General features: G+C 35.2%; 1 protein-coding gene across 1 annotated transcript; it reads right to left on the reverse strand.

Moving 5' to 3' along the window:
- Positions 1–13,164: 13,164 nt before the first annotated feature.
- On the reverse strand, positions 13,165–21,626 carry LOC137965698 (beta-glucuronosyltransferase GlcAT14C-like). The gene is made up of 4 exons (XM_068812011.1): positions 20,985–21,626; positions 14,321–14,396; positions 14,099–14,214; positions 13,165–13,989 (listed from the first exon to the last, which is right to left on the reverse strand). Exons 1-4 carry the CDS (start codon positions 21,505–21,507, stop codon positions 13,475–13,477), a joined length of 1,230 nt encoding a protein of 409 aa, XP_068668112.1. The 5' UTR covers positions 21,508–21,626; the 3' UTR covers positions 13,165–13,474.
- Positions 21,627–24,075: the final 2,449 nt, after the last annotated feature.

The following is a 24,075-nucleotide window of genomic DNA, read 5'->3' on the forward strand; positions in this document are numbered from 1 at the left end:
AGCCATTTTTTGCCCATTACCAAAAAGCTGACAAACACATTGACCAATCAATGAAAATGTATAATCTCAATTGTATGTAAAGGTAATATTTTTATGAGTCCTTTGGCTTATTGATCGATCAAGTTTTATATTTTTGGTTGTGCAAAAGTTAGTATGATCAATCATGTAAAGGGCTATGACCAATCATGTTTTATGTTCCTTATACACATGGTTTTGTCTTATCCATCAATATTTTAGGTATGGTTGATCATACCTTATATTTTTTAGTGCTTGTACTAGGTATGATCATCAATCATTTAGGGATAATTTATCATGTTTTATAGCTCATTTTAGCATAGTTCTGTGTGATCGATCACTACTGTGGATATGATCAATTATTACCAGATAATGATCGATCCTGCCAATTGCCAGTTTTCTAAAAAAAGACTTCTAAGCATGTGTTCTAGAAAGTTTTAACCATTAGTATGCACTGGCTAAACATGATTTTGAAAACATTTATGCCCTAAAGATCATAACATAAATGAGCTTAAGAATTGAAGTTTGGTTGGCTATCTAGTTGCATGCAAGAGTTATTGAGATGTTCTATTTGACTTTGACTCTAGTATTCAAATCTTCTTCTTCTTTTAAGTTCTTCTTTCAAGAAAAAATCTTCAATGTGTTTTTGCTTCAAGTCTTGACTTGGCAACTTGAGTTACCATCCTTTTGTCTTGAGTTTTTGCCATAGACTTCATAGTATTTGTGTTTAAAGGTATATATCTAAAATACACTGATAACACCATTAGTAGCACACTTCAAACTACTCATTTTGTTATCATTATGATAATGGAGACCAACATGATTGTACCATCTGGTATAACGCTTACGATCCTGGATGTTGGACCACGCGATAACTTTTGGGGAGATTTATAGAGGATAAAGGTGGTAAAAAGCAACAACAACTTGAAAACAATCTATGAGAATAAATAAAGTTAAAAATAGGATGGGAAGTAGATGACTTTTGTTGAACCCAAGAACGAGTAGGTTTCTGGAGAATAACAAGTTTATCATAATAATGTAGGACAAAAATAACTAGTGGTGAAAGAGTACTAACATTAGAATCAGAATCAATAGACCATACAAATGAATGAGGCAATGGAGCCTAGGACTCAATTTATAATTCTTCCAAAGGTTGTTGTGGAGCTTGTTCCAATAGCAGAACTGGTCTTGGCATACTTCCAAAGGAAGTAAATCCTAGTAGAGAGATATGAGTATGAGTATAGAAAGGTTAATCTTTAAAGAACATAGCATCGGCTAAAATAAAGGTTTTATGTAATGATGGATGATAACACACATAACATTTTTTCTATTTCTAGAGTAGCCAAGGACATTAAGGCTTTAGGATCAAGTTTATTTCTATTAGAAGAGAACTTGTGGACAAAGCTAACACATCCAAACTGTTGATTTCTATGACCAACATATAAACATGAGAGATTTCAAGGGAAGGAGAGAAGAGCGGAACTCTAGATCTTGAAGAGAGAAGAGAAGAAACCAAGGGAGAGAAAGAAAAGGAAAAGAGAGAAAAGTGTATTGATGAATTTGAGCCAAGAGGAAGAGGGTTGGATAATTATAATTCTATGTCATCTCTATGGAAATTTTCCTTATTTATTAGCCATGCTACTCCTACACACTTGGGTGTCTTTTAAACTCTCCCTCAAGCTGGTGTTTGTAACTTTACTTTGAAAATAATCTCAAGAAACTTGTGTGCTTGAGAAAGAAATTTTGATTTCCTTCCTTTGATTCATCTTGTTCTTGTTTGTTGAATTTATGGAAAAAAGAAATACTTCATTGACTTATTATAATCAGAGTACATGAAACTCTATTTATAATAGAGAAAAGTAGTAGAGTCCAACTACAATTAAACTACCTTTGTCCCAATTACACCCAAACTCTAATACTTAAAGATAAGTCCTAGCATAATTAAATAACCCAATATAAATAGAAGACTAACATGACTAAAACACCTTTAAACTGAAACTTCTCTATGAGACTTGCTTCTATAATAATCGTGGCTCTATTAGACTTCTTATGCCACCTCACGTGATCATGGTGGCTCACATATCTTATGGGCTTGGGCCCATCTTCCAATACTCTTGGATATGTGGGCCTTCCTTGGTCTTATGTGCTTGGGCCCATCTTGCAACACACTTGGATATGTGGGCCTTCCTTGGTCGTGTGGACTTGGACCCATCTTCCAACACCCCCCCTCAAGTTGGGCATGAGAGTATCTACACCAAATAATATGTTGACTAAGGAATATGTTGTGAATACCTCAAAATAATAATCCAACCTTAGAAATAGAATTGAGTCGAGCCGAGTTAGGTATCACCAATAATTACCACAATTATAATTGTGAGTCGGGATTCTTTGTCTTCAATTTTCTTTGCTGCAAAAATTTCTTCTTAGATGCAAAATATTCATCTTTGTGCTCCCCCTTTTCTTGAATATTTTTGTCACATTAAAATTACCACAACATATAAAATACCTCTTTCTTGTACTTCTTCTACTACTTATCCCTTCAAGCTGGGAGGTAATGACAGTGATCCCAACTTGAACCAAATAACATAGATGTAGTAATAATAATAAAAATAATATGATAATGTGAATCAAAGGAAGATAGATGATGGGGTCACAATGTTCTTTATTCAAATCTTCATCAGGATAGCCAATGCTGACAATAGATAGCAACCGAGGAGTCCTTTCATAATAATATCTTAGTCAAAGAGACACACTAGCAGCAGCAAAAATGGGTCAATGCCAAAATAACATGTACCAAATTTGTAGTAGTATAGTAGTAGATAACCAGTAAATAATAAAAGTCCTTAAGAGTAATAAAGACACATGAAATAATTCGGCTTAAATTCGGATTTTTCAACCCAACAGGATACCAACATGTCCTTTGATTCTTCCAATGCGAATATATCCTTAAATATAGATCAAATTGGTATAAAACTTTCTCATTCTGAAAATTGATTTAAATACCTTCCATCCAAGTATAAATTCTCTTCATAAAATATACTTATATTGAGATATATAATTTGATAGATTTTGGTCTTTGTAATCTGGCAGAACTAAGTACTCATTCTCCTTTTGTCGGCATGACCATTGACTCTTCCAAGATCAATATCTCCATATAAAAAAGTCAGATAGAGAATTGGTTGAATATGTAATAAACTAAACTTACAGATCTTTCTTTTGATATATAATTATCCATATAAAGTCTCATTCTTGATAGCATAAAATAGCTCAAAAGTTGAAGATTTCTACTGCTGTTCAAACCTCTTTTGCAATATGATCTCTGCTTTAAATATTAATTTCTCTTTGTAAATAACTTCGATTAAAAAAAAATCATTTTTCTTCGGAAAATTGACTCGAATATCTTTCTGTCAATTTATAATTTGAAATATGAAAAGCTCAGTATAGAGGTGAAAACACAAACACAAAGCAAATAACAAATTAGAAAAGATCACATTACCTCTATTGGTTGACCAAGTCAAATCACAAAACCTGCTCTGATACTATGTTGAATTTACGGAAAATAGAAATACTTAATTGACTTATTATAATCAGAGTACATGAACCTCTATTTATAATAGAAGAAAATCTTAGAGTCCAACTACAATTAAACTACCTTTGTTCCAATTACACCCAAACTCTAACACTTAAAGATAAGTCCTAGCATAATTAAATAACCCAATATAAATAGAAAACTAATATGACTAAAACACCTTTAAACTGAAACTCCTCTATGAGACCTGTTTCCATAATAATTGTGGCTCTGTTAGACTTCTTATTGTGTAAGACTTCTTATGCCACCTCACGTGATCATGGTGGGTCCCATATCTTATGGGCTTGGGCCCATCTTCCAATACTATTGGATATGTGGGCTTTCCTTTGTCTTATGGGCTTGGGCCCATCTTCTAACACATTTGGATATGTGGGCATTTCTTGGTTGTGTGGGTTTGGGCTCATCTTCCAACACATTTGGATATGTGAGCCTTTCTTGGTTGTGTGGGCTTGGGCCCATCTTCCAACATTATTCACATCTTGTTTGCAATCTCCATCGTGTTCTCATCTTATTTTCCTCTTTACTTGGATATTCTAGTCACATAAATTTGATTACCAAAACACATGGAATTCTTCATTGAAGGTTGTACTTCTTCTCAAATGATAGCAACACCCATATTTCAATTTGGAAGGAGGCACAACTATTGCAACATTCAGCTTTCAATCTGAATTCTTACACGTAAAGAAAATAAGAAGAGGACGTACATCAAATTAATAGAGTAATGAATATGACCATACTTGATTCATCTTGTAAAATCCATCATGGTAGATTTCGTCATCTACTTCATCCTTCATACTTCTCCTTCTATTCTCCCCCTCAAGTTGGGATGTAATGGTAGTGATCCCAACTTGAAACAAAAAAGTAGCTGTAGTAATTATCTCCTCCATCAAGGTGTCGTAAAGATAAGTACTCAATCGGACATAGACTCTCAAAAAGTAAAAAATATGGGTGACAAAGTAGGAGTTGAAATAAACCTCAAAGGATTTCAAAAAAAATAGTGGTAATAATTACTAAAGAGGGGTAATGCCTATCACTCAAAAGACAACGATAAAAACTCAAAGGGTACCAATAAAAAGTCTCAACGGACTTAAAAATACCCATATACAAAAAAAAAAACAAAAAAGAGGACTAGCCAAAGCAACGCATCCAGGGGTTAGTCTAAGAGAGTAAACGAGAGTCAAAAGAGGATGGTAGGAGAAAGATAATTGAGTAAAAGGGTAATGGGAGATAAAACGAAGAGAAAATAACCACCACCATAATAAAAAGAAGAGTATAGCAGTATTACTGAAATAACTTGACAAATTTGACCAAGTATGACCCAAGAAGCAAATAAAAAGATAATTCCTCTATGAACATGATGATTGAGGAAACTTTAAAAAAAAAATCCAATAAGAAAGTTTTGAGATTGAACATAATAATGGAAACATTAAAAAAAAACTATCCAATAAGTAAAATTTTAGATGGAACCTAATAATGGAAACTTTCTAAACATAGACTTCTCATTTAAGGCAATTACTTTTTAACACAACTTGACCAACTTGTAAATAAATATTCAAGAGATAATTTCTGGAATAAGAGATAGTTAGGACACTAATATTTGGAATTTAGAATGAGCAAACAAGACTTTCTAATTCAAAATTTTCAAACTTTATCAAACAAGGAAACTAAACTCATATGGGGAAAGACTTCTCTTAAGAAAATTAATGTGATCTTAATGAAGGAAAGATACTCAATTTGGTAAAATCTTCACTAGAGTTTACAAAATTAGGAAACTTAACAAACATTAGCAACTCAAAAGTGAAACAAATAATTCGGCTAAAATTTGGATTTTCGCATGCAACAGGATACCAACATGACCTTTGATTGTTCTAACGTAGATATCTCTAGAAATATCAGATTGAGAAATGGTTTATTGGGATATAAAGTAGACTCATATAACTTTCTTTTGAGATATAATTCTCAACATATATTCTCAGTCATGTTGATACAAATCATTCAAAAAATGGAGGCTTTCTGCTGCTTGACCTTTGCTAGTTCAGATGTTGATTTCTCTTTCTATAAAATTATGATTTTAACGATTCTTTTTTATTTGGAAACTATAATCAAAGATCTTTCCAAAGGTATATAATTTTTCTATATGAAACATATAGTAAGAGAGTGAAACATCAAATGAAAAATAATTGGGAAAGAAGAATAAAGGGAAAAATGAGAAACTCCCCTTTTTTTTCTTTTCCTTTTTCTTCTTCTTCTTCCTCTATTTACTCTCCATGTTCTTTTTTTTTTTTCCATCTCAGATCTTTGCCTGTTTTGATACCAGTTTGATTTCTTGGACCAACACATAAACACGAGAGATCTCAAGGGAAAGAGAGAAGAGAGGAACTCTAGCTCTTAGAAGAGAGGATAGAAGAAACCAAGGGAGAGAAAGAAGAGGAAAAGAGAGAGGTGTATGGAAGAATTTGAACCATGAGGAAGAGGCTTGAATAATTATAAATCTATGCCATCTCTATGAAAGTTTTTCTTATTTACTAGACATGCCACTCCTACACACATGGGTGTCTTTTAACACAAACATTTTAGGAGGAAGTGGAAAAGAACTTGAATGAGAATAGAGTTGAAAATGTGGATTGCATAGAGTCATTTAAATTGTGGAACATCCATAGATAATAATAGTGGTCTAGCAACTTCCAACAAGTGTTGATTTTTACATTCAGCCAAACTATTTTGTTGAAATATATATGCACATGAGGTTTTGAGAGTAATATTTTTCCTTTACAATAAGAGTTAAGTTATGATGAAATATGATCTTTAGCATTGTCTAATAGAAATACTTGCACCTTCTTTTGAAATTATATTTCGATCATGGCACACAAATAAGTCAAGATGTCAAATACTTCAAATACTCTTTCAATAAATAGATTCCAAGTTACATGGGTACAATCATCTAGAAAAATGATAAATATCAAGACTGAGTGACATCAAATACATGCACTGGCCCCCATACATCCGAATGAACTAAAGTAAAAAGACTAGACTTAGCCTTTTCAGAACGTGATTGAAAAGACCTTCTATGATATTTTTAACTCACAAAACAAACTAGTAATTAAACAAGGAACTAAGGATTGTAACATGGACAAGATGGATAACCCAGTTTTTTGAGCCAACAAAGTATCTGTTGATTTGTAATCACCATTATTGAAATCACTTTATTGTTAAGGTAATAAATGCCTCCTTGTTCATGGCCTTCACCAATCACTAGTTTGGTCTAACAATCCTGACAAACACAATGAGTTGGAAAGAAAGATTATGTAACAACCAAGTGTCTTAGTGATTTGGCTTATTGACATAAGACTCAAAGAGATTTACATAACAAAGAAAAAATTAGAAAGGGTATAGGTCAAGATGGGTAGGAAGAACTTAGTCTTGAACTTTGATTTGATTACCATAAATAATAGACACAAATAGATTAATTGGACAAGAAGACAAAATGGACAGGTTATCAATCTTCCCAATAAGATGTTTAGAGGCACCTAAATCAATATTCTAAATAGAAGATTAATATGTGAAAAAATGCATGCATATAGTACTAATAGGGGGGTTAGTCCACAATGAAGTGGAATGAATTCCCCCCGCATTACTTAGTTCATTTGAAGTTGATGTTAGTGTAGAATGAATTGAATTGAAGTGAAATTACATCACTTCATTCTCTCAGGCAAAAATCGAGGAATTTGGATTCAGGCCATTTTTCCGAAGCATCCACTCGAAGCGCGCATTACGTCGTCCCCCCCAAACGAAAAAATTCGTCTCATTTCCTTTCTCCTCTCCCTCTCCCTCGGCCATCGTCTCCCGATGATTTTTTTCGCCCATCTTCTTCCTCTCGTTCTCGTCTTCGCTCTCTCTGCTTTCTCTGCTTTCTTTCGTCGTCTCTCGTTTTCGCTTTTGGCTTTCTCTCATCATCACTCGATTTTTTCACCCCATCTTCTTCCTTCTCCCTCTCTCTTTTCCCTCTCAGCCTCCCTCTCTTCTCATTGTCGGCCTCCCTCTCCCTTCTTGCTCCCCCCCCCCCATTTCCAATTTTGATATCCTTCGATTTTTGACATTTAGGCGTCGATTTCTTCGATTGGGCATAGATTTCCCCATTCGGCGATGGTTTTCCCAAAATTTCAGAAGGTAAGCTGAAACCTTATTTTATTTTTCAACTCATTTAGTGTTGTATTTGATTTAATTTTAATTTATTGTGTAATTTATCTTGATTGTGGCCTAATTGTGGGATTTAGGGTTCAATTTCGTCTTGATAGGGTTTAATTTCGAGATTAAAGTTGGGGTTTGGGACTTTTAGGGTTTTAAGGTGTAGTGTTTAGTCTTTAGGTCTGGAATTAGGGTTTATGGTTTTTTCAAAAAAAAAAAAAAAGGGGTTCTCAATTTTTGGGGTGATAGTGTTTTAAGGACTTAGGGTTTAATGTTTAGGGCTTTTAGGGGTTTTAAGGTCTAGGGTTTATTGTTTGGAATTTTTAGGGGTTTTAAGGTCTAGGGTTTGGGACTTAGGGTTTAGGGTTTATTTTAATTTGTTTAGGGTTATTGGTTAGGGTTTAGGATTTAGGGGGTTTAGTCCAGTTCAAACAAGGTTGTGTTTGGACTTAGGTGTGTTGTTGCATTGGTAGGACTAGTCATCCGTTATAGAATTAGTTCGATTAATTTTTAAATGTTGTAGAATGTTGTTGAATAATTTTAAAGTGCTATGGAATGATTTTGCCATGTGGTGAGGAGATTTGGTGTTATAAATATCCACCACATGGTATTTTGTTTTTTGTTGGTTGTGTTTCCGTGTGTCCCTAGTTACTACGACGGGTAATGGTTGTCTGATAAATTTTTTTTCCATGAGGACCAACTCGAATTTAGATTAAAAATGGCTAGAAAAAGACAACAAACTGCTCGATCATATGATATTTGGACCTTCAATGATGACAACAAAATGCTCGATCTCTTGGTTGAGCAAGTCAATATGGGGAACAGGGTGCCCAATGGGGTTTGGAATCATGAGGTGTATTTGGACTGTGTTAATAGGTTCAATGAAGATACAACTAATAAAAAAACTGTTGATCAACTCAAGAATCAAACAAGATCATGGAAGAAAACTTACCAAGCAGTAAAGAGTTGTCTCAACACTAGTGGGTCGGTTGGGATGCAACCACACACCGAGTTACTGCATGTCATTCTGTATGGCAAGAGTATATCAAGGTCAGTAAATTATGATGTACTGTACAACGAATGCCAATGTTTTCCGCATTACTAGAACTCTATTCCAAGCCATCTAATGATGTTTTATTCTTGTAGGAGTATAAAGATGCTAAAAAGTATAGACAACAAGGCTGCCCCCTTTATGACAAATTGGCTTTGGTAGTGGGAAACTCAATAGCCATGGGGACAGTAACTCAAACTAACACGGACATGTCCAATGATGTCCAACATGAGGAAGAAAATTCACGCTTGGACATGCTCCAGGATGTCGATTTAGGTAGAGATACTCCATCACCATTCTTTACACAAAATGAGTTAGCACCTGATCAGTCTCGAAGTGCTAACCTGTCAACTTCAAGTCGTCGTAGAAAGAGACCGAAAATGTCCACTGATGACAGTTTTGTGTTCCTTGATACAATGAAAGAAATTGTCGCGGTATTGCGTGATGCTATAAAACCGGATGATGATAATGTCAACGAAGATAAATGGATTGAAGCCCTATTGAAAATCCTGAACATTCCGATACAGTGGAAGTTTTGCGCTTCTGAATGGTTGGATACGAAAACTAAGAGAAAAATATTTATAAATATGACAATGGAAGAGCGACTCCAATGGCTTAAATATTGTTCTAGTGAAATGTAGTAATGAGTTTTAAGTACACTATCTACTTTGGGACGATTGTTTTGAATTGTAATTATGTTTTTTAATTATGACATTATGAGACTTATCATTAATAGATTATGAATGTCATTATGGATCAGATTTGGTTTTTCATGATTGTTGTGTTCTTATTGTGTGGATGAATATTGTAGATGTGTGATTGGATAAGGTTGTATATATGTGTGATTGAAAATAGGTTATGATTGAAGATAAGGGCATAGCTTTTGTGTTTATAACATTTAGGAAGAAACATGAATTATTTTTATAGTCGTCATTGTATTGTGGTGATTGTATTTGCAGTTTTCCATGGATATTAAGAAAGACAAAAAAATGATTGTATGTATGATAACATTCACATGTATGTACATGATGGGAAGATATTATCTCAGCCATAGGAATAGACGTGTAATATGTCCTCGTGGGATTGGTGGTCCTATTTATTTGCAAAAGGCATTAGCTAAATCACCTATTAAATTTCAAAAAGTTTACAGGATGAGTCAAATTATGTTTCATAAATTGGTAGAGATACTTTATAGTAAAGGATTTTTATCACCCACAAACACTATCTCAGTAGAAGAACAACTTGCATATTTTCTCCTAACTGTTGGTCAACAACAAACATATAATGTCACAACAGAGATGTTTGATAGATCAAACTGGACCATAAGTTGGTATTTCAATAAGGTGTTGAATGCTATTATCAAACTTCAGTCTGATTACATCAAACGGCCTTCAGAACACACTCACTTAAAGATTTTAAACAATCCAATGTTTTATCCGTATTTTAAGGTAACATCACTTGCCTCTAATGAACAATTTTTAGAGTTACTTTGTATTAATTGAAATAATATAATTAGGATCGTATTGGGGCTATTGATGGAACTCATATCAAAGCAAACATCCCATTTGAAGAACAACAAAGGTTTTGGAACAGAAAGGGTTATCTCTCACAAAATGTGATGGCAGCATGTACATTTGACATGCAATTCACTTATGATATATTTTTATGTAGCAATTTTGTTCTATTTTATCTTCAAATATCTTAGGTGGCATATATTTTGTACTATAGGTAAATATTATCTAGTCGATGCTGGTTATGCAAATATGCTAGGGTTTTTGGCACCATATCGAGGAACTCGTTATCGTCTACAAGAATTTGGAGACAACCTTCCTAGAAATGATAAAGAATTATTCAATCGAAGGCACTCATCTTTGAGGAATGCTATTGAACGAACTTTGGGTGCTTTAAAAGCTTGATTCCAAATGTTGAAAGGCGCTCCTCTGTTTTCTTATAACATCCAGATGAAAATTGTAATGGCTTGTTGCGTAATTATATACGTAATGAAGATTACAATGATATGTTTGAATTGGAAGATGATGATTCAGATGACGAGCTTTGATTAGCAGGTGTAAATGAGGATGAAGATAGCGATGATAGAGATGATCTTGGGGATGAAGACAACGTATCAACAACCATGCAGAGGCGGCGTGCATTACAATCCACTAGAGCTGCACAATTTCGAAATGCCATAGCAACTAGCATGTAGAGTGATTATTGATGGTTGTATCTTATTGTTTGTGAACATGTATGTTGTCGTTCCTATGTACTAAAAATTAGTAAGTTGATGATTTTAAATGCATAGACTCGTTGTTATATTCCAAGGTATAAATGTTTGCTTTTATGCTATAAATTGTGGACTATTACGACTAACTCGGTTCATTTGGAAGCAAGATTTTTTTTTCAGTTTTAATTTTATATATATATATATATATATATATATATATTATTTAAACTAATCATTTTTATAATTATTTAAAAAATTATTTTTTATTTTATTAAAATATATTATTAATAAGTAATTAATATATTAATTTATAATAAATTGTAATCATTGAGTAATATAATATAATTTTTTATTAATTAGGATATTAACATATTTTAATACTACATGTTAAATAACTATTAAGTGTACTAACCATGTTTATTTTGGTTAATTATCTCTTTAGGTATATATTTTATTTAAGTATATTATAAAAGGCTACTCATTCTCTTGATTATATCATACTTTTCATTTGGGGGCACTAACACTGGAATCTGTTTTGCAGTGTACTTGAATTTGTCTACACTAACACCTAAAGATGAATTGAAGTGGAATCAATTCATTTAAATTCAATTCATTGTGGACTAACCCCCCTATAGTAGTAGTGGAAATGCTAGGAGGTGTGATCAACATACTCTTTAAGTTTTTGAAGAACCTCATAATCCTCTTCGATCACAACTCTTGTTTTGGTTAAGTGACTAGATCTGGCTTCTTTTGAAACAAGAATAGTTGTGGCTTGGTTGATGGTTGTTGGTTTGCCATGAAGTTTTCAACACTAGTCAACTTCATCATGAAACATGCCACAATAAGTACAACTATGAGTGTTTTAAAGCATTCATACCTCGACCTTCTTACATAACTATGATGTCATCTAGTATGGCTAGCACCTCTACCTTGAAAAAACATGGCAAATGTCTATCAATCGCCTTTGCTGCTTCTTTTACTAGAATACGATACATAGCAACACTTGTCATCAGAGGAGGGCTTGGCAGAGGTGCTCAATATTTGTGACTTGACCCCATCAAGATAAGGTTTCAAATTAGCCATACAAATAGATCCAACTAACTCGTCACATTGTTTTTCTTGAACAACTATGTTGATTGAATACAGGTGAGCTAATTTCCATTCTTGTAGAAAACCTTTAAATTTTACAAAATTCTTTAAGGATATCCCCTTATTTTGTGGTGTACATCATAAAGCCTTTAGAGACTATCAAAAACTCAAATTTAATTTCTTACAAGTGTCCCCAAATAATTTTGGCAGTGCCTAAGTGCACAACTTTGCTTGCTACAACTTCCTCCATTCTATTTATCAACTAGCTGATAACAAAAGCGACATCCTTCAACCACTTCTTGTAATTGACATCTTTCTCATCAATTAAGGGAGAAGGTTTAGACAAATGATCATTAAAATTGTGATTGATTAAGAACTGTTTAATAGACTAACCCCGTGAGAGGTAATTGAAAGCACCCACCCTTGAGTGGTATAGTTGTTATTTCCAAGTGATATGTTTTGCTAAAGAGAAGCTTGTATACTTTCGGCCATGTTGGGTGGATGCAAAAACTAGCTCTTAAGAGGGTGCACTAAGAAAAAATAATGAACTGCATTCAACAAAAACAAAAGAGGCTACAAGTAGGACTAATATGTGCAAGGGGTTTAAAATAGTGGCTTTTGAAGGAAAGATGAAGGGCATACAAACCCCAGCTGAAATCAGGATTGAAAATTAGCAAGTTGTGAGAAAGAAAATAGAAAATTCTGGAGTATTTCTGTGTATAACAAAAACGCGATGATTTCTTTTTCTTCCTCTTTTTGTGTATAACAAAATAAAAGTAATTTTGTATATTTGAGCAATAAAATTACAGGTCTACATCCTTGCTCTGATACCGTGTCAACAATGTTCGTGATTTACATGATAAAAAGTAAGAAGAAAGAAAGGTAAAAGTAGATGAATAGATAGAACAAGACAGAAAAAGAGAGAGAGAGAGAGCCAGAAGGTGGGAGAATCTCAAGGCAGTACTTCTTTGACTGTGCTCAAACCCTACTCATTCTATTATTTATATCATGAGAGAAATTACATAATAACCATAAGGCTCTTGTTCCCTCAAGGTAATGCAATGACTTATAAAGTGAAGAAAAAAGTAAAGAGGAAGCTCAAATTACATCTTCAACACTATTTAAAATCTGAATGAATGAATTTATCACCAATTCCATGAGCGATACAACAAGTGCAATGTTGGTGGTCCTAAGTTTAATTGCTTTGAGTTGGCAGCCGTGCAAGAAGCATCCGTGGACATTCTTTCCTCAAACTCACACCACATGCAACCCACAATGTTAGCCATTAGACAACATACAGAGAACCAAAAGAAATGATATACTATTTACATTGACTAGACCTGAATTTCTCTGGATCCAGAACCTTCAAGAGCAACATTTCTAGCCTCCTAGAATTTACAGTAGGTTTTAACACCTCCGGAAATCCATAAGAGGCACATGGATCTCTGCCAAGAAAAGAATTTCCAGTACACCAGCCACCAGGTGCGAAGCGGCCACCGGATCTTCCTAACAACTCCCGGTCAATTTTATCCAACACTCTATCATCTTTCACAAACTTACGAGCAAATGGTGCACCACTGGCAACCATTGCATCAAAGTGTACAGACCTCAAAGTCATGGGATGTTGGCGTGGGGGGTGGTGCCACTTGATATAATGTAGATCATGGTTGATTGTAGTGTTCTGATAGTCCTTGGAATTGCAGATGACAGTGTGGAAATAGCCCTCTGGGGATGACAAAAAGTTGGTGTAATACATCAACAATGTGCGAGGGAGATTGTCAAATCCCCAGATACAGAACTCCAGGAATTGCCGAGTTAACACCACCCATGCAGAACCTGTGGTTGACGCATAATTAGCCAAGAGAAGAAATAAAGTATACTTGGATGGACCACACACCAAAACAGTCAGCTAAAAGCCATAAAGTTAAAATAATTACAAGCTTACCTGTAAAAAGTTTAAAGGAAGCAGGCATAGACCTTTTCTCTTTGGTCCAAAAAACACCGGATTTCTTTGTGTCATATAACCCTGGATCTAAGATGATGGGTCTAGCTCTTTGGTACCTGCAAAAGACAGTGGAAGAAAATTGTAAGCTTTTCCATCACCAGATGGTAGATGCCCAAAACCATCAAATGAAGATCAAACCTGAAATGTGGAAGCAGGGCTTACTCTTTCCACCCAATCTTACTCGTGTGCTCAATGAAGTTAAATTCCCTTGGCAGGTAAGAGAGAACATGAAGAATGTCTGATAATGAAAAAGAGAAAAGAAGATAATGAAAAACAGTTAGTAAAGCAGCATCCAAAACATTAATGTCCACAATGTAAGTTTCCCTTCCAAAAATTTGTAATTAAATACTCATGCTATGTATCATGATGTCAAAACATTAGCTTTACATGAGATCACCCCAAGATCACTTTGAATCTACGGAAGAAAAAGGAAAAAGAAAGCTCAGTTGAGAAAAAGCATACATTCTTAGTTTAAGCTCATGTTTCTAAAATAGGAAAGCCCTAAGTTGAACAAGAGTAATGTTGTGGTAACTTGCTACACTGAGCTAATTCTTCAACATAATTATATCTTGCATTACATGAGCACCGTAAGTAGCCATATAGGAGCCAACAGTTTAAGCAGCTCTTTTAGTGGATAAGTAATAATAAGGACCAAATCAGGACAAGATCACAAAAAAATAAAAATAAAAATAAATAAAGAAAAAAAATAGAGTTCTTCGAACGATCCAGTAGATGAACTCAAATCAGTATATAATAAAGAGACTCCACTTTGATGCCTTATTCGTCTTTGTACTTAAATGAGGCACCATTCAAATGGAGCAACTTCAAAATAAGGACAGTACAGAAGGAAGACACTCCCATTTGGTTAAGTTAATTTCTTAATCAAGAAATTGGGCCACCAATTAAATGGTGTTTAAAATTTCAGCTGTAGAGATGAGATAAGGGACCTTAATCCTTAATAAGTGAAGAAAAGTAGAAAGATGCTGCTCCCATTTTAAGCACTCAATTGCTTACCCAAAAAAGGTAACAAGATGCAAATGTAACAAAGAGATGTTTGTGCAGTGCCATTCGGTTCAATCTAGCAAACTCAAACCCCAGAATAATTCAACATGAAATTCAAGAATGTTTTTGATCTAGTAATGACTACCATATTTATGCAAGGATGGTTGTTAAAAATACTGATACAGGGGTATTTTGGTCATTTGACCATATCATATTGAAAATTTATAAAATTGAGGACTATAGAGAGAGAAATTGAGAGGGAGAAAGGAGAAGAGAAGAGAGAAAAGAGAGTTTGAAAATGACTCTCAATGAGGGTCATGCTCGACCCCCAATCTCTTTTATTAAGCGAGTTGAGGTCAATTTATAGAAATACCCTTATACACTTAAAATCACTTAAACTCTTGTATCTCATTCTATACATACTCAAATTACATGGAAAATAAAACTAGAAACATATCTAAACATGTAGAATAAGATGATATAACTCTAGACATCACAGTTTATGTAAAAAGCTGAAAATACCCTTCAATAGATTTTCTAACACTCCCCTTCAAGATAAAGCATATATATCCATTAAGCCCAGCTTATTATAGAATATCCTAAACTCACGTTTGCCCAAAATTTTAGCAAACACATAGGGACTGACAAACTTCCTTCTCCATCACTGCATCTCAAATAAAGTGGCAATCTGCCTCAATATGATTAGTGTTTTTGGAATATTCGATTCCGAGCAACGAATATGGCTGCCAACTGTCACAGTACATAGTTTCTTAACCTTTTGTAGATTTAGTTATCTTACCACAGATCTTAACCACATCAATTCACTGATTGAATAAACCATGGCTCTATATTCAGCTTCAGTACTGGACCGAGCTACAACATTATGTTTCTTACTCTTGTAACTTATCAAATTTCCTCCCAAAAATACACACAAACCTGTGTTAGACTTCCTGTCAAACTTAGATCCCACATAGTCGACATCTAAAAACACTTCCATATTCATGTGATCATGAGGCTTAAAGAATAATCTCTTTCCAGGTGACTCTTTCAAATATAATAGGATCTTTTGTGCAGCTTCCATATGATTCTTCAGATGGCAATCCATGAATTGATTGACAACACTGACAGCAAAAGATATGTCACGACAAATAACAGTAGCATAAAGGAGTTTGCCAACTAACCAACGATGTTTAGTTTTATCATAGAGTTCATCACCTTGTCTATCATGAAGGTCATGACCAACCTCCACGGGAGTCTCAACTGGCTTAGCACCGAATAACCCATACTCCTATATATTTATGATATATTTCCTTTGTGTCAACAAGTCTTGCTTTGCTTCTAGCTACTTTAATGCCTAGAAAATATTTTAATAAACCCAAGTCTTTAGTTAGAAACTGTTTGGCCAAATGTGTCTTTACCTTCTCAATGCTAGTCACATCACTACCAAATAAGATAATGTCTTCCATATATATTAGCCACACACAATACTCAGTGATTTCTTTAATGACAAAGAGTGATTATGACTTCTGCAAAATCCAATAGACATGACGACCTGGCTAAATTTCTCAAACTATGCTCCAAGGCTTTGTTTGAGACTATATATAGCTTTCTTGACCATGCATACCTTGCCAATCTTTCCCTGAGCAACATACCCAAGAGGTTGCTCTATATAAACTTCCTCATCCAAGTCACCATACAAAAAGACAATTTTGATGTCAAATTGACACAGTGGTCATCCTTGGTTTACATCTACAGACAACAAAATCCGAACAGAAGATAGTCGAGCAACTGAGAGAAGGTCTCAAAAACATCGACTCCATATGTTTACGTATACCTCTTGACTACCAACTGAGCCTTGTATCTCTCAAAAGATTCATCAGCCTCATACTTCACAGTATACACCCATCTAAACCAACAATTTTAGCACCAAGGGACAGGTCACAAAACAGCCAAGTGCCTCTGTCCAATCATGTTTCCATCTCAACATCCATTGCCTGCTTTTGCTGAGAAGAGGAAAGAGCATCTTACACAAGAAGAAATAGTGCAAAAGGATAATGACAAGGCAAATTGTTTGGACAAGTTAGACAATTAATCAAAAGAAAAAAAAGTTTGAGAGAGGATAACGAGTAGCTTTTCAAACACTTATTCCGAAAAGCAAATAGGAAGGTGTAGATCACTTAGGGTTCATGGTCCAATGTGAGAGTGGAGCCACACGCCATATATGATATACCTGTATCGGAGTGGGATCAACAATCTTTGGACCTGTAATAGATGGGAGACACATCACATCTATAGAGGATGATTCGAAGAACAGAGTATCCTTAAAAAATGTCACATCAGAAAATACAAACGTCTTTTTAGTAGAAGGATAGAAACATTTGTATCCCTTCTATGCATGTGAATATCCCAAGAAAACGCATTTGACTACACGAGGGGATAGTTTGTCCTTGGAAGTGCCAAAGACATGTGAGAAATATATACAACCAAGAACATGTTGCGGAAATAATGTGACAGATGGCATTAACACCTATATAGGGCCCCAAGTACAATATTCACTATAAACTTAGTAGATGCTTTTGTGCCTTCATGAACCATAGTGTTAGTTCAGGTAGGTTTCCCAAATTTTTCCCAACACTTGCCAAAAATGGTTGGAGGAGCCATAGTGAATACAATTTTGGTTCAGGTCTAGTATCACTCTTGCCTATGCCTCTACCTTGGCTAACTCTTCTTGTGCCTCTAGTACTTCGACCTCAACCTCTAGATGAATTTGAGTTACCCAGAGTATCGAGCACAAATACATTGACACTTGTCACATTACTCCCCTAGGATATAATGGTAGATTCTACGCACAAGACTCTGCTAAAGACTACAGACAAAGACTGTACATCCTCGGAGGTAATAGTTGTGCCCTAACAGCAACAAACTCTGGCCCCAAGCCATCCAAAAATTTGAAATATGCACCTATCCATGTTGTTTTCTAGATTCCTTTTCATCAACAGTAAAAGGATGGAAAACGCTTATCTCTAGCAATATACCCACCAATTCACCATAATATTTTGTAACGGATCTTTGACCTCTCTAAGGCTAAACAATTTAGAATATAACTCATAAACTCGTATGTTGTAAAGTAGGGCCCAAGCCCACACGACCAAGAAAGGCCCACATATCTAAGAATATTATAAGATGGGTCACACGACCAAAGAAGACCACAAGATGGGCTCACGCCCATAAGAAGTAGGACCCACCATGATTACCACGAGTTGGCATCCTTATCACATAAGTTGGAAGATCAAGAAGGACTCACAAAGACATCTTTATCCTATGGTCATGTCCTAGAAGAGTTTTAGTTTGAGTTATTGTTTGTCTTTTACCTATATTGAGTTATTTAATTAAGCTAGGACTTATCTTTAAGTGTTAGAGTTTGGGTGTAATTGGGACAAAAGTAGTTTTATTGTAATTGGACTCTACTACCTTCCTCTATTATAAATAGAGGTTCCTGTACTCTAATTATAACAAGTCAATGAAGTATTTTTCTTTTCCATAAATTCAACATAGTGAGAAATGTCTCTCCTAAACATAAGTAGATTCTAAGGATATCCACATCTCCTTAGCAATGTCATGGTTTATAATTTGATTCCTCAGCTTGGAATCAATACTATTAATCAGCCAAGTCATCACCTAACTATTTTCAGTTTCCCAGTCATCATTCAAAGGTATAAGAGGATTGTCCCTAATAAACTTGGATTTCCTTTTAGCCTTCAAATATATTTGAGCTGACTTAGACCAACTTAGATAGTTTTGACTTGTTAGCCTCTCACATATAATCAAAATCGCATCTTTTCACTTTGAACTTCTAGATTCCCTTGAAGGGGTGATAATTTCACCAGAATCAGCCATCAGAGTAATATAATACTCAATTCGACCCTAATTTCACTTCTCACACACTTGTTCGAGTAACTAAGTGGGCCCTACTTTGAGGATTAGGGCAAAAATTGCAATGTGCACAAACCACAAGAGTACAATAATCCAAATCTATACAATTAAATTCGCATAAACCACAAAAATAAAAAAAATGGAGCTGACATCAGCAAATTTCATGATGATGCAAGCAAAGGACCCAGTATTGGAGTGCGCATAGTGCAAAAAGAATAGAAAATCTTAAAATATTTGAAAGGTGCTCTTGCAAAAGGCCCATTGTATACCCAAAATGAAAAGATTGATGTATGGCTATTCTAATGCAGATTATTTTAGGAGAAAAATGGATAGGAGGTCTGCCACTGGTTATTGTTATTTTGTTGGAGGTAACTTGGTGAATTGGAAGAACAAGAAACAAGGAATAGTAGCTAGATCTAGTGCTGAGGCAAAATATAGGCAATGGCTCACACAATTAGTGAGCTTATGTGGGTCAAGTTTGTCCTTGTCGAATTTGCATTGCTTATTCCAGAGCCCAAAGTAATGAAGTGTGTCAATTAGGCGGCTACATTCATAGCAAGTAACCGAATATTCGACGAAATGACAAAACACATAGAGGTTGATTATCATTTTATTAGAGATGTTATCATGCAAAGAAAAGTGGTCACTCCTTAGTCCTCGGAGCAACTTGGAGATGTGTCTACTAAACCCCTTGGAAGGCGTGAATACTTGAGATTTTATAACAAGTTGGGACTTCTTGAAATTTACTCTCCAACTTGAAGGGGAGTGTTAAAATACTGATACAGTAGATTTTCTAACACATATAGTAGTCATATGATTCCAGAGAGTTAGGTTACTTAGCATATATTTATGATCCAAGTTACACTGAATTCTTATATGTATAGAAGAGTTATGGGTCTAATTGTACCTAAGGGCATTTTTTTCTTTTTACTGAAAATCACTTAAGCGATATATTAAACAGGGATCAGGCTCGAAGTTGAAACCGATCAACACAGCTCTACCAAGGCTGCTTCTTCCATTTTCTCTTCTCTCCTCATTCTCCTCTCTTCTCTTCTTATTTTCTTCTTAATCCTACATATTTTTCAACAGTAATCAAATTGACCTATAAGAAGGAGAAATCAACTAAATCAAACTTAAACAGGCTTCCAGGGAGTGCTATTGCAATGCCTTTCCTTAAAAGCTCCTGAAATAAAACCTTGCCCAGAATAATTAGAATGTCTCCGAAACTGTAAAGCACCATATAAATGTAGACACCTTCTATCCAAGTGGGAGTGTGGGACATCATATGTGCATTATTGTCCTAGGCTACAGCTCCATATGAACAAAAATGACAGGTTGGCTGCATAGCAACAGAATGTCACCACTCATGTATGAGTTGTTTCTTGAATGTAGTTTTCCATGTAAAAATTTTCATGTAATCTAGTTAACAAACAGTATCTTCACAAAGAAAATGCCTGAATTAATTTTTTAACGTTAAAAAATATATATCTTTATAGAAGAGTTCAGCAAATTATTCACTTGGTCATGACTGCTACAATTTTTCAATAACAATTACTAAAATATCACATCATTACTTCCCGAATGAATGGAGTAACAAAAATAGTTCCTAAAAACACTCTCCGTGACATGCATCTTTACTAACAGGATTAACATCCTCACCATCCTTTTCTTTATCATTTTTCCCTAAAAGACTAAAGTTCTAATCGGTGGCTTGGGGAATTTTTGAAGAATACATGCCCTACCTTACCGTTCGCTTTCCCATATTACTACCAACAGAAAACTTTACACGCCTTCAGGAGAAAAGCAAAGAATTGCCTCATGCCCCCAACAACGCCACTTCGAAGAAACACAAAATTCACGTGAAAGCATTTGAAAAGGAAAAGATACCTACCGTCCTGCGGCATGAGGGGATAGTCCGAGGCGCTAAGGTTAATGAACCAGTTCCACTCCTTGGCCTGCCTCAACAGAATCGCCACCGCGTGGAGCGTGGAAGCTACCATAGTAGGCCCCTTATAAGTAACCAAATTCGCATTGCCCACGACCCTGACGTTGTCAAATGTCCCGAACACCTTCTCCGACTGAACAAACTTAGCCAACTCAAGCCGCTCTTCATCCGGGGCTTCAAGGTCCAAATGCAGGAGATAGAAATTCCAGGGATGGTAGACGGCCTGAAGAACTCGTTTCAGCCTATTCGTGTCCCCCTTTGTGCCGGAGATGAGGTATGCCAATCGGGGGGGCTTCGGTACTCCCGATCCATCGACATGAATAGCAGAATCTCGAGATAGAGAAGATAGTCTGGCATTTGAATAAGGTTTTGCCTGGCCTAGTGTTGCAAAAAGAACTATGGCTACGGAGAGGAGAGAACTCAAAATCAAAACAGGCAACCACCGTGGGAACCGATGAGATTTCTTCATGAAAAATCTGACACAAATCCGTGAAGGAGTTTTGGATAAAATCGAAATGGCTGCTAGATCCGAGTGGGATTAAGAATCTTTGAAAGAAATTTGGCGGCTTCTTTTCAGATCGGAAGACCCTTTTGAATAGGCGCACGCTTTGAAGAATACGGGCCCCTGGGCGAGGGAAAAGTTAAGGCTTTCACTGTGCCGATGTTACTGTTATTTCCTGGTTTCGGCTCTCCGTTTTTTATATTTTCCCCTTCTTTATTAATTGAAATGCCAGATCAGGCCATTTACCAGCTGAAGCAACATATCCGGTTTGGACAACATATCGGGTCTTATAATTCATTACTTGAAGGATTGGCGGATGGACCCAATTCCACTGATCTGTCAAATCTATAATTTATAAGCATGTTGTAGTACATAGATGAATTGAATCAAGGATTTATAACTCTACCGAGTCAACAAAAGACTCAGTCTAGGGGTTAGATTTTACCAACTTTTCTAGCTCCTAACTTGCCCCTAGTTCAAGTTATACTAAAGAGACTCAACCTAACTCAAGTTGCCTAGATGGATTTCATGGATCTCAAGTCCATGTCAAAGAACCTTCATTGAACTACCATCAATAATGGATGTTATTAGCAATGTTAACTATTGAAAAATCCAATTTGTATAATGTAAAAATGAATAAACAATAAGAGAGAGAGAGAGAGAGAGAGAGAGAGAGAGAAGAGTTTGAGAAAAATTAGGGAAAGTGCAAGCTCTTGTTGAGGCTTAAATTCCCTAACCTTCGTTTATTTATCTCTAATTTACACGGCTATACACAATTATATAAATATCATCAACAACTTACTCAATTAACTCACTCGACACTCACCTTAAGCTAGGAATAAAGATCGAACAACCCCAACCGGTGACATAGGTAAACAAAATCCTTCATATTTAAAGTTTTCATGAAATATTGCCTAGTTAATCAGATGGCTTGACATTTGGATTGGAGATCTTCCCATTCAACACAACATCTCTGATCAAATGACAATCTATTACTACATTTTTTTGTTATTTTGTGAAAAAATTGGATTACTCGTACTAAAAATAGCTTCTTGATTATTACAATTCATCTTTATTGGAATTGTAACAAAAAAAAAACTCCATTAATGATTTTACCTACATTAGTTCATATATTGTGTGAGCCATTGCCATATACTCCATCTTTACATTAGATCTTGCCACTATAATTTTCTTCTTGTTCTTCCAAGTCACCAAGCTTCTTCCAACAAATGTGCAAAACCCACTAGTAGAATGTCTGTCTATTCTAGACCTAGCATAATTTACATTTGAAAATCCTTTAACCTCAAAATTATGAAAGGATTATGAAATAATCTCTTTCCTAGTGATTGTCTCAAGTACCTCAAGATCCTATAAACTGCATCACGATGAACAATCTGAGGTGACTACGTAAACTGATTGATGACATTAAAAACAAAGGAGATATCCAATTGGCTTATTGTATCATATAAAACTTGCCCACCAGCTTATGATATTGAGCCTTATCTCTCAACTTTAGGCTATTCTTATAATACAAGTTAAGTCAACTTTCCATTGGAGTATGTGCTAGTTTTGCTGATGTTAGAAGATAAGACAAAGAAGAGGAGCATTTGTGTATTTTGCCTTATGTTTTTAATTTTTATTTACATCTCTTAGGTTAAAGGGTATTTATGTAACATTTTATTTTTGTCATTATATAAAGGCTAAGGGGGAGGATTAGGGCCTCAGTCGAAACCCTAATCTCTCCACACCCTTTTGTTTTACTTGAGCTCCTCTCCATCTCTCCTCTACTTTGAACTCCCTTCTTCTCTCTTTCAACTCACTCTCTCTTCTCCTCCTCTCACCTTCCTCTCACTCAAAGGTCCTTTAAAGTCTTGACAATGGAATTCTAAGATTCATCGTGGTATCAAAATAGAGGTCTTAGGATTGCAAAGTTATTTTCTGCTCAGTTTACAAAAAAAAAAGATGCATGAGATAGACCATTGATACATGGCTGGATTACCTCATGGTAGATACGAATTTATTCTAATCCTTTGTTGTTTCTTTCTCACCTGACGTCTGGAATACACATCAGCATGTGTATATTCTAGCTTCTTGGCTTGTTTATAGAAGCCTATGGGAAAAAAAAAGAATGAAGCGTTATTTCTGCCATATTATTTCAGACTTCTTCCTCCATGTTAGAAGCAATACCAATGAGTTAGGTCTTGAGTACTTCTCAGTTGTTGAAGAAGTGAGTCTATACATAGTTGGTTGAAGACCATCTTACCATGATAATGTTAGCAGTTTTTTTCCTACAAGTTGCATGAACAAGCAACAAGAATCTAATCAAAATGTTATGTTTTTTGCCTTAGATTATAGGTGTTGTTCGTGAGTTAATCTTTTAGTTTTTTCCAAGAAGGAAGCATAAGGATTTTTTGAAAACTCCCTCTTGATGCTTTGATAGACTAAGGCTTGGAAAAGACCTTGATTACTGCTCTTGTTGATCAATACCTGTTTTACTGAGAGCTACAAGTTTCTTTCAAAACTAGATCCTTGTTG

The sequence above is a fragment of the Aristolochia californica genome, unplaced genomic scaffold (assembly GCF_029961685.1).
Source record: "Aristolochia californica isolate CCGP_79_NKW_82.1479 unplaced genomic scaffold, dmAriCali1.0.hap1 SCAF_5, whole genome shotgun sequence".
Taxonomy (NCBI): Eukaryota; Viridiplantae; Streptophyta; class Magnoliopsida; order Piperales; family Aristolochiaceae; genus Aristolochia; species Aristolochia californica.